This window comes from Dendrobates tinctorius, unplaced genomic scaffold, assembly GCF_039654945.1.
Source record: "Dendrobates tinctorius isolate UK_male_01 unplaced genomic scaffold, ASM3965494v1 ptg000044l, whole genome shotgun sequence".
NCBI lineage: Eukaryota > Metazoa > Chordata > Amphibia > Anura > Dendrobatidae > Dendrobates > Dendrobates tinctorius.
Window position 1 is genome coordinate 4,537,761 of NW_027361712.1, and position 12,143 is coordinate 4,549,903.

The 12,143-nt window shown below is 42.0% G+C and overlaps 1 protein-coding gene across 2 annotated transcripts in view; it reads right to left on the reverse strand.

Moving 5' to 3' along the window:
* Positions 1-12,143, reverse strand: part of CNTNAP4 (contactin associated protein family member 4) — a 1,095,419-nt gene that overhangs the window by 393,401 nt on the left and 689,875 nt on the right. For both annotated transcript variants that reach the window (XM_073575315.1, XM_073575314.1), the window contains exon 18: positions 6,410-6,649. In XM_073575315.1, the coding sequence (XP_073431416.1) occupies positions 6,410-6,649 (240 nt within the window). The remainder of the gene's footprint in view (positions 1-6,409; positions 6,650-12,143) is intronic.

The following is a 12,143-nucleotide window of genomic DNA, read 5'->3' on the forward strand; positions in this document are numbered from 1 at the left end:
ACCGGGACAACTTACAAAGCCTCATAACACCGTTGAACCGGGAGCGTAAAATGCGGGAGTACCAAGACAAACTGGTGCATTCCATCATGTTCTCAATTCCACCCGAGAGCAGTGCTGCTAGTGCTTTAGAAAGCAGCTCAGTGCGTCGAGGCAGTGGAAGAAGCTTTGCACAAAGTGGGAGCAGAAGCAGCGCCTCAGCACAAGGCAAGACCTGTATGGCCCAAATATGGCAAAGTTTTGTGTCCCCGCCACAAATGTCAACACCATCACAGATGGCTCCAGTCAGCAGGAGGCAACGTTTCTGTCAGATGGTGACAGACTACATGTCTTGCCCTCTCAGTGTTCTCCCACACGGCTCTTCCCCCTTCAAATTTTGGGTCTCTAAGCTGGATACATGGCCAGAGCTTAGCCAGTATGCATTGGAGGTGCTGGCTTGCCCTGCTGCTAGTGTATTATCAGAATGCATCTTTAGTGCCACAGGTGATGAACTAACAGACCGTCGCATGCGACTATCCTACGATAACATTGACCTTCTTTCTTTTCTGAAAATGAACAAGGCCTGGATCTCGCAGGAATTTGCCAGTCCTCTTCCAGATTAAATAATTGGTTGGCAACAGTATCCAGGTCTCCTGTTGTGTTCATGTTTCTACCACCTGAACTGTAATCCCTGGGCTCCAACACCACCAGTTGCTGCTCAGAAGTGCCGTCTGCACAGTCAACACTTGCTCCTGTGTTATTGGGGTTCAGTAACATCAGCTGATCCCCTGCTGTGTGTCCGGCAATTTCGCCTGCTCTGTCCACATTCACACTACTACAGATGTTAAACTTGCTCCAATTAGGCCACTTGCTACACTCTGTTTCTACTGTAATCCCTGGGCTCCAACACCGCCAGTTGCTGCTCAGAAGTTTCTTTGGCACGGAGACTCCCTCCTGCCCAGCCTGGCTCCAGCATGCCAGCTGTTTCCGAGTAGTGTCAACGTCACTTTGCCTCCAATACTTTGTCCTGTTGTGTTGCGGTCGGGTTAGCCTAATCTATGGTGCCTGCAGTTTAGGTGCTTCCTATGTGGGCTGCGGGATCTGGGAATGAAGGTTGGTTCCGTAGTGCCAATAGGACAAGCTCCCCTTGTTGGACTGTGGGTTTTGGTAACGCCGGCTGGCTCGCAGCCTTGCAAATTTTTTTTTCATGTGTACCTTCTGCTGCCTATCTGAGTTCCAGTACCATTACCTGGTTCTTTGGAAGTCAATCTTGAATATGTCCCCCTGGGTTCCAGTAACGTCAGCTGGTTCCAGGCAGAGACTTTGGCTTTGGTGCCTCCTTCTCGGTATCCGAGTTCCACCAACGTCTGCTGGTCCTTGGTAGTGCTTTCTGGCACAGGTACCTCCTGCTTAGTAACCGGGTTCCAGTACCATCAGCTGGTCCTCGGTAGTTCCATTGGCTCTTGTACCTTCGGCTACCCATCCAGGTTCCTGTACCATCAGCTCGTTCTCAGCAGTTCCTCAGCCTTCTTGTACCTTCTGCTACTTTTCCAAGTTCAAGCTTTTTGAAATGGTTTTTGGTAATCACTCTGGATCTCCCTGACGACGACTCTAAAGACGACGACCCTGAAGACCACCCCGAAGAAGACGACCCCGAAAACGACGACCCTGGAGACGACGACCCTGAAGACCACCCCGAAGAACTAAAAAAATTTTTTTAAAAATTAATTCCTGGTATTCCATTTGATTGAGCTAAACCTTTATGCCTTTAATGTCTCCTCCACCTCCCCCAATACATTCACCATAATTCTTAGCTGTTTTCCTTCATGTAGAATTAATCTACAAGGAAAGTAAGGGTTTCTTTTCATTCCGATATTTGTGTCCCATTGACTTACATTGGTTTCCGGTATTGGAATCGGCGATATCCGATATTTTTGGAGTATCAGTCCGATCCAATCCGATCCGATATTTCCCGATATCGGAAGGTATCGCTCAACACTAGTGGTGGTATATCTGGATGACATCCTCATCTATTTCCCAGATGTTGACACTCACCGTAAGGATGTCTGTAAGGTTTTTGAGCTCCTTCGCTCTAATTCCCTTTTTACCAAGCTAGAGAAATGTGTGTTTGAGCAAGAGTCCTTGCCATTTCTGGGATACATCATTTCAGCCAAGGGGTTAACTATGGACCCTTCTATGCTGAAGGCGATGTTGAACTAGCAGGAACTGCATTCCCTCAAAGCGGTGCAGCTTTTTTGGGGTTCATCAATTATTACCGCCAGTTCATCCCTCACTTCTCCAAACTAACAGCTCCTTTATTAGCCCTCACCAAGAAGGGAGCTAACCCAAAGCAGTGGTCCGAGGAGGTCTCCAGGACCTTTACCTCCCTGAAGTCCCTACTTTGCTAGGGCACCAGTTCTGCATGACCAGATGTGGATAAGCCCTTCTTTCTTGAGGTGGATGCCTCTTCCGTTGGTGCTGGAGCCTGTCATGATCCCAGTGCAGGCTTTGGAGCTGCACGTCAGGGGTTAATGTCTGGAGCTCAGTGCCGGTTTTGACCTGCACACCTCGGGTTAATGATTGTGGCCTCTTTTTGGTTCTGGGAGAGCTTCTTAAACCCCTGGGAAGCTCCAATCCCTGTCAGTTATACTTTTGCCTTTGGCCGAGTGTGGTGACCTCTGTGTGCCTGTGCCTGTTCGTTGTTAGAGCTTGTTTATATGGTTCTGACCCGGTTCGGTTCCCCGTTGTGAGTTTGCCTGTTGATTCTCTACTGCACTACCCTCTCTGTGTATGACTCGTTGCCTGTTATCTGACTACTCTCTGCTCGCCCCTCTTGTACCTCGCAGCTATCTCTGTGTAGGACTCATTGGCTACGTCCTGACTATCCTCCCTGTCTATGCCCCTTGGTAACTTTGTCTCGCAGTTACCCTGCTAGGAGTTCTCTTGCAGCTCCTAGCTCTCTGGAGTTTAGGCCATGCACCCAGCAGTCATGTGCTTCAGGTCCTGCTGTTCTGAAGTACGCACCTATTCGGCTGCTGCCCACTCCACAGGTATCTTTGAACACTGTTCGCTTTACTCAGGACACATGCACTGGCTCAGTGAGCAAGCTCAGTGTGGTGTTCCTGACAGAGCGATCCTGTAAGGATGCTCAAGGTCAAAAGCATCCTTGCTTCTTCTTTTCCAAGATCTTCTTACCAGCAGAGAGGAATTATTCCATAGGGGACAGGGAGTTGCTGGCAATGAATTTGGCCTTTTCAGAGTGGAGATATCTCCTAGAGGGAGCTCGGCATCACTTTACTATTTAATTTATTTTGGTGCTATCCACCAACCCTGACAGAAAATACCCAAAAGTGACACCATTCTAAAAACTGCACCCCTCAAAACCACATTCAAGAACTTTATTAACCCTTAATGTGCTTCACATGAATTTTTGGAATGTGGAAAGAAAAAATAAACATTTACTTTTTTTCACAAAAAATTTCATGTAAACCTAATTGTTTTACTTTTGGAAGGGGAACAGGAGAAAGTCAACAATATAATTTGCTGTGCAATTTCTCCTGATCATTCTGATACCTTATATATGGGGGAAATCTACTGTTTGGGCAAACAGCAGGGCTCTGAGGGGAAGGAGCACCATTTGACTTTTTGAATATATAATTTGCTGGCATAATTAGCGGATGTCATGTCATGTTTGGAGAGCCCCTCATGTAACTAAACAGTGGAAACCCCCAACAAGTGACACCATTTTGGAAATTAGAAAACCTTGAACCCACAAGTGCTTCACAGAAATTTATAATGAACAGCCGTGAAAATAAAAAATATTACATTTTTCCCAGATAAAGCTTTTTTAGCTACAAATTTTGTATTTTCATAAGGGTAAAAGGAGAAATTGCTCAATACAATCTGTCGTGCAATTTCTTCTGAGTCTGCAGATACCCAATATGGGGAGAATAATAGCTGCTTGGGTGCATGGCTTGGAAGGGAAGAAGCGCCATTTGACTTAATAATTAGCAGATGCCATGTTGCTTTTGGAGAGCCTCTGATGTGCATAAATAGTGGAAACCATCCAAAACTAACACCATTTTGGAAACTAGACTCCTTTGGGAACTTATCTAGTTGTGGCATTGAAAACCTTGAACACCCAGGTGCTTCACAGAAGTTTATAATGTTAAGCCAGGAAAATAAAAAAATCACATTTTTCCAGCAAAAATCTTTTTAGCTCCAAATTTTGAATTTTCACAAAGGTAACAGGAGAAAATGGACCTCAAAAATTGTTTTGCAATTTCTCCTGAAGTCACTGATACCCCATATGTGGTCAAAAACTGCTTTTGAGGCACAGTGTAAAGCTCAGAGGGGAAGTAGCACCATATTACAGTGCAGATTTTGCTGCACTTGTTTGAGGGTGCCATGTTACATTGGCAGAACCCTCTATATGTGACCCCATTTTACAAACTAAACCTCTCAATGAATTAATCAAAGGGTACAGTGATTATATTGACACCACAGGTGTGTCACAGAATTTCATACCATTGGGCAGTGAAGAAAAAATAATTTACATTTTTACAATCAAAATTGTGTTAGCCCCAAATTTTACATGTTCATACTGGAGAATGGTAAAAATGGCATTTGTTCCTCAATTTCTGCAAAATATAGGCAGTACAGTATATAGAACACTAACTGTTAGGCGTCAGGATTCTACCACTGTACGTGATAGACCCCGAGCATTGTCTGGTGCTGTGGTCTCCCATTCTGGCCCGGATGATGAGAGTGCTGCTCAGCACAAACGTTGGTCCCAGCATCCTGCTCAGGCTTGTGGTATTTGTTTGGTTACTGCTGGCTCCCCAGCCAAGCCTATGGTAACCAGCGATAGGCAGGTGCATCCTCACGCTTTGGAGTCTAAGTCCAGAGATCATCCGACTGGGCATGTTCGTGATGTGGCATCTGCTCATTGGTGGTCGGACATTTGCTGCACTGTCGAAGTGGCAGCTCCGGATTGGCCGACTGGGTGTGAGTGTTTGGGGTGGAACCTAATGTATAAAAGGCTCCCAGCAGCGCACACTGATGTGCTAGTATCACTTATGTGTGGTTTATGCGTGTGGGTACTCTACCACTCTGTCTGCACATTTGAGTGTGTCACTCTTGTCTCTGAGAGTACTTATGTAGGCAGGGAGGGTTAGGATGGGGTAACTCTCCTTGGCTTAGCATCTTTTTCCTTCATGTGTGAGGTTAGCACAGTTGAGTTACAGAGCAAGTCCAACCCTCAGGCTATAATTCTCTGGGAAAGCGACAGGGTCATGCACCTAGTGTCCCATGTGTTCTCTTCCTTGGCTTAGCATCTGACTCCTTCTTGTGTGCGGTTAGCACAGTTGAGCTACAGAGCAAGTCTAACTCATGTGCTAGTTCCCTGTGATGTTTAACAGAGTTTAGTACTTTGCTATTTTTTAGAGTACCTCTTTGAGCAGTAGTGGAGCTGGTACTCTGAGTTCTATTCATGCTGTGTGGCATTTAACACAGTATGTTTATGTTGATTCCTTGCTATTTGGTTCTGCCATTGTTCATTAGCAGCAGTTATACATCTCTGTACAGAAGACCCCGGGTTGAGATTGCACTTTATTGTTTATTTTTATTTAGTGCAATCTGTCAACCCTAACATCAACATGTGCCAGGACTAAGATGCATAACAAAAATTGGTTTACAAAGTTCTTAAAGTTTATTAGGTACAAATATTAAAATTGACATAGGTAAAAAACTCCAACATGCAGACATACAGACAGATGGGTGAGGGAGCAAAATGAGGGAGCTCCAGTATTTAGAGACTCCAGCACTTAACGATGTATGCAGCAACAAAAAATTAAGAATCATTCACAAATGTATCAGGGATTTTGCTAATCAACCATTATTATTCAACATTGAAGGCACAGGTACCATAAATTAGCTGGAAAAAGCAAGGAACAAAAGAGGTAAGAACACAGTGAAATTAATAATAAGAATCTCACCCACCAAACACCTATTGCGCGTTTTACAAATGCTTTGTCATAACTCACCGATTGGTTGCCGCACTGTGAACGTAATGTCTACTTCACAGCCAATACCAGACATTTGGCATGATGGCATAGACTCCTAGTGGACCCAGTGGAAAGTGAGTAAAGTGTGTTTTGATTTTTTACAATAACTTGTAGCTGGGAGCATACCCCTTTACGACTTTACGACTGGTGTGCACAATACTAGTCTTAATGATTCCAGCCCTATATTTTTAAAGTGCTAAAGCTATACTTACATATCAAAATACTAGATATTAAAGAAAGCCTCCTGGAAATTGAATTTTCTGAGGTTCTCCATCAACAACATTTAGTCAAAGTCAGACAAATACAACATGTACAGGTAAGGTTTTTACTTGGTTATTTGGTGTAAAAATTGTCGAGTACATGCTTACCTTTCTTGCAAAATGGTCCAGTATATGCTGATGAACTGCAGTTACATGAAAACCCATTCTGTCTTTCAACACATTTTCCTTCATTGTGACATAAGCTTCCATAGCTACTGCAGTGTCCAGGGCAGCCAGGTTTAATACCTGGGGTCACCTTTGCTCTTTCTTCCAAGTCAATAGGAATTCCATTCAACTTCAAAGAGCGAATACAGCCTAAAAATCCTTTCTGTCTTGAAGGTGTTCCTCCTGTTTTTATATAAAAAAGTAATAATATACATGATTAACTGATCCATACATTGCCAGAAACCTAAGTGCTTCACTGAATTAGGAAGGTGACATTTATTTTGACAATTGCTAAGTATACATGTGAAGCCTTCTTTTGCAGAATGTTATTTTGTTTGCTGGTTTATTATGCATGATAATAAGGTGAGTTAAAGGAGTTGTCTTCTGATTGGACTCCATTACATGAACCAAAATAAGCAGTCTTTCGATGAGAATGGCTCTTGTTTTGGGGTTCTTAAACCATTCTTTGTGTGGTGACCATTTATCACTCCATGCAATGCTAGATGTTCCATGTGTCTGGTTGGCCAGGCTCTTTTGTGGAAAAATCAGCTGTATGCCATGAGGTGACAAATGAGAAACATCATTAAGGGTTTAATTAGAATTTTAGGGCTTTCAATTATGAGCCAATTCATCTTTTCTATTTAAAGTTATGTAGTTTTGCTTGGTGCATGCTTGAATGTTTTGTGCTATCAGCCAATTACACATTAGTATCTCTTTTTGGTGGTAATGTAATATGAAGTTACAAAGATAAAGCACGGAATCTCAATCTACAGGTAGAACTTAAGGCTTCCAAGCCCATTAATGCTTATGGGGCATTATGACACTCCAAGATCATATGCAGTATCCGATTTTAGACTGCTTATTCTTTTATTTTCCAGGAGATAAGCCACCAAGAAAACATGGCAGTTACTCTCTCAAAGAAAACACAGAAGTGCTTGTTAAAGTTCTCATGTGCATGGAGGGGTAAAGGAAGCTAGCTGCCAGCGGAATGATTTGATAATCCATCATTTATTCAAAAGCTATCTATTGTGTATGGGGGTTTTCAATAACAGATCAACAGATTTCAATGTCTGACCACCACCGAGGGCACATCTAACTTTCTTGTTAATTTGCTATCTAATATGTCCATTGCCAACAGTAGACACTTTGGAGACCATACTGAGGCTTGGGAAGCTCAAACAGATATTTAAGTTAACATTTTCTGAGAAGCATGCACAAACTTAAAGGAGTTGCGCCACCATTATATTGTATGCTTATTGTATAGATAACAACAATATGAACATTTTTTAGGGACCATATCACATTTGAAGGGACTTTGAGAGGCCTAAATATTAGAAAATACCCAAAAGTAACACCATTCAAAAAACTGCACCCCTCAATGTGTTCAAAGTCACATTAAAAAAGTTTATTTACCCTTCAGGTGCTTCACAGGGATTAATGAAATGTGGAATGAAAAATTAACATTTAACTTTTTTTCACAACAATTTTACTTTAGACCTAAATTTTGTTATTTCTGCAAAGGTAACAGGAAAAAATTGACCTCAAAAGATGTTGTGCAATTTCTCCTGAGTATACAGATACACCATATGTGGGGGAAATTACTGTTTGGGCATGTGGCAGAGCTCGGAAGGGAAAGAACTGAATTTGACTTTTTGAATGCAAAATTTGCTGGAATAATTAGCGGACGCCATGTCGCATTTTTAGAGGCCCTGATGTGCCTAAACAGTGGAAACCACTCACAAGTAACACTATTTTGGAACTAGACCCCTCAAGGAACTTAACTAGATGTGTGGTGAGTAACTTGAAACCCCAGGTGCTTCATAGAGGTTTATAATGTAAAATGTTTTTTAGCCTCATCATTTTTGTATTCAGAAGGGTAACATAGTAACATAGTAACATAGTTATTAAGGTTTAAGGGAGACTTTATGTCCATCTAGTTCAACCCATATCCTATCCTAACCTGCCCTAACATGTTGATCCAGAGGAAGGCAAAAAAAAAACCCATGTGGCAAACAGTAAGCTTCACACTGGGGAAAAAAATTCCTTCCCGACTCCACATACGGCAATCAGACTAGCTCCCTGGATCAACGCAATATTAAGGAAACTAGTGTATATACCCAGTAATAATATACTTTTCAAGAAAGGCATCCAGTCCCTTCTTAAATTTTAGTAGGGAATCACTCATTACAACATCATATGGCAGAGAGTTCCATAGTCTCACTGCTCTTACAGTTAAGAATCCACATCTGTGAGTATGCTTAAACCTTCTTTCCTCCAGACATAGAGGATGCCCCCTTGTCTACGTCACAGTTCTAAGAGTAAAAAGATCATTAGAAAGGTCTTTGTACTGTCCCCGTATATATTTATGCATTGTAATAAGATCACCCCTAAGCCTTCGATTCTCCAAACTAAATAACCCCAAGTGTAATAACCTGTCTTGGTATTGCAGACCCCCCAGTTCCCTAATAACCTTGGTCACTCTTCTCTGCACCCGTTCCAGTTCAACTATGTCTTTCTTATACACCGGAGACCAGAACTGTACACAGTATTCTAAGTGTGGTCGCACTATTGACTTATATACAGATAAAATTATGTTCTCCTCATGAGCATCTATGCCTCTTTTAATGCATCCCATTATTTTATTTGCCTTTGCAGCAGCTGCCTGACACTGGCCACTAAATGTGAGTTTGTCATCCACCCATATACCCAGGTCTTTTTCAGTGACAGTTTTGCCCAGTGTTTTACAAATAAGCACATAATTATACATCTTGTTCATTCTACCCAAGTGCATGACCTTACATTTATCCCCATTAAAGCTCATTTGCCATTTATCAGCCCAAGCTTCTAGTTTACATAAATCCTCCTGTAATATAAAATTGTCCTCCTCTGTATTGATTACCCTGCAGAGTTTAGTGTCATCTGCAAATATTGAAGTTCTACTCTCTATGCCCCCTACAAGGTGATTAATAAATATGTTAAAAAGAAGCGGGCCCAAAACTGACCCCTGTGGTACCCCACTGCTAACTGTGACCCAGTCAGAGTGTGCTCCATTAATAGCCACCCTTTGTTTCCTATCCCTGAGCCAGCTCTTAACCCACCTACACATATTTTCCCCTATCCCCATTATTCTCATTTTATGTATCAACCTTTTGTGTGGCACCATATCAAAAGCTTTTGAAAAGTCCATGTACACCACGTCCACTGCATTCCCTTGGTCCAGTCCGGAACTTACCTCTTCATAAAAGCTTATCAGATTAGTCTGACAGGAACGGTCCCTTGTAAACCCATGTTGATATTGGGTCAAGAGGATATTATTCTCCAGATCCTCCAGTATAGTATCTCTTAGAAAACCCTCCAGGATTTTACCCACAGTTGAGGTTAAACTTACTGGCCTATAATTTCCAAGTTCAGTTTTTGTCCCCTTTTTGAATATTGGCACCACATTTGCTATATGCCAGTCCTGTGGTACAGACCCTGTTATTATGGAATCTTTAAAGATTAAAAATAATTGTCTATCTATTTGGTTAATGCCTCATCACTACCTACTTGCTTTAATTCTCTAAATGCTTTATTTTTATCTCTTATTGCACCCCTTACAGCTCTATTTAGCCATAGTGGTTTCCTCCTATTTCTCGCATGTTTATTCCCATACGGTATATATTGTACACAGGTCCTATTCAGGATGCTAATAAACGTCTCCCATTTTGTTTGTGTATTTTTATGTCTCAGGATATCGTCCCAGTTAATTGCACCAAGATCATCTCTCATCCGTTGTAAATTTGCTTTCCTGAAGTTTAGTGTCCTTGTAACCCCGCTACTACATATCTTATTAAAGGATACATGAAAACTTATTAATTTGTTATCACTATTACCCAAGTGACCCCCAACCCTTACATTTGATATGCGGTCTGGCCTGTTGGTTAATATTGGGTCTAGCAGTGCCCCCCCCCCCCTTGTTGGGTCCTGAACCAGTTGTGAAAGGTAATTGTCTCTCATAGTTTTCAAAAGCCTATTACCTTTGCTGGAACTGCAGGTTTCGGTTCCCCAATGTATTTCAGTGTAGTTGAAGTCCCCCATAATAATGTCTTCTCCTTGAGTCGCTGCTTCATCTATTTGCTTAATGAGGATATTCTCTGTTGCTTCCATTATTTTTGGAGACTTATAACAACCCCCTATCAGTAATTTATTATTTTCCCCCCTCCCCTTATCTCTACCCACAGGGTCTCTATATTTTCATTAGATTCATATATATTATCACGAATGATGGGTTTTAAGGATGATTTTACATATAAACACATGCCTCCCCCTCGTTTATTTGTACGGTCATTTCTGAACAGACTATAGCCCTGTAAATAAACCGCCCAGTCGTCCAGCCATGTCTCATATATCCCCACCATGTCATAATTATGTTCCAACAACATTAACTCCAATTCCTCCATTTTGTTGGCGAGGCTTCTGGCATTAGTATACATGCACTTTACACTGTGCTCCAAATTATTATGCAAAAAATATTTCCTCATATTTTCTCTAAATTACCTATATGAATTGCAGTCATTGTTATTTTCCAGTCATCTAATATTCTAGTATAATTGCAATGTTTTTGAACAAACTGCCTATGAAAACAATATATTTTTAAAAATAAGAATCACTCAAAATGCATGTTCCAAATTATTATGCACAGTAGAGTTTTCAACCTTTTTTTTTTTCAACAAAAAAATGGTCAATTGTGAAATTTTAAGCATTATCAGCTTATTACAAAATGAAATCAAACAGTTTTCAAGTCAAAACTTTATTCTAGGTGATGTTACATTTGCACATAGGACCCCTTGTTCGAAAGAAGCTTCTGAACTCTCTCGTCCATTGAATTTGTCAGTTTTTGGATGGTTTGTGCTTCAATTGTTTTGCATGTGGACAGAATACCCTCCCAGAGCTGTTGCTTAGATGTGAACTGCCTCCCGCCATCTAGACACTCCTTTTGATGATGCTCCAGAGGTTCTCAATGGGGTTGAGGTCAGGGGAAGATGGTGGCCACACCATAAGTTTGTCCTCTTTTATGCCCATAGCAGCCAGAGATGCAGATGTGTTATTTGCAGCATGAGACGGTGCATTATCTTGCATGAAAATGATCTTGCTTGCTTCTTCCTCTTGAACCATGGCAGGAAGTGCTGTTTTAGAAACTCCACATAGATTATGGAGTTCATCTTTATCCCTTCAGGGATACTAAAGGGGCTGACAATCTCTCTCCCCATGATTCGAGCCCAAAACATTACTCCACCTCCTCCTTGTTGGCACCTTCGCCATGTATTCATGGGTTGTCCATCAACCTGCCATCCTCCAATCCATCCATCTGGACCATCGAGCAGTGCACGGCACTCATCGGTGAACAAAACAGAAGTCAGTCTTCAAGTATCGTTTAGTCCACTGTAGCCATTTCTGCTTGTGTGCAGTGGATAGAGGTGGTCGACAGGATGGCTTACACACAGCTGCAAACCTCTGAAGGACCGTGCATCTTGTTGTTCGGGGACGTTGGAGGCACCAGCAGCTTCAAAAACTTGTCTGCTGCTATGACAAGGCGTTTTTGCAGCTGCTCTTTTAACCTGACGCAATTGCCTGTTGGAAAGGGTCCTCAATTTTTCCTTATCAGCACGCACACGTGTGTGCTGGGAATCAGCTACAT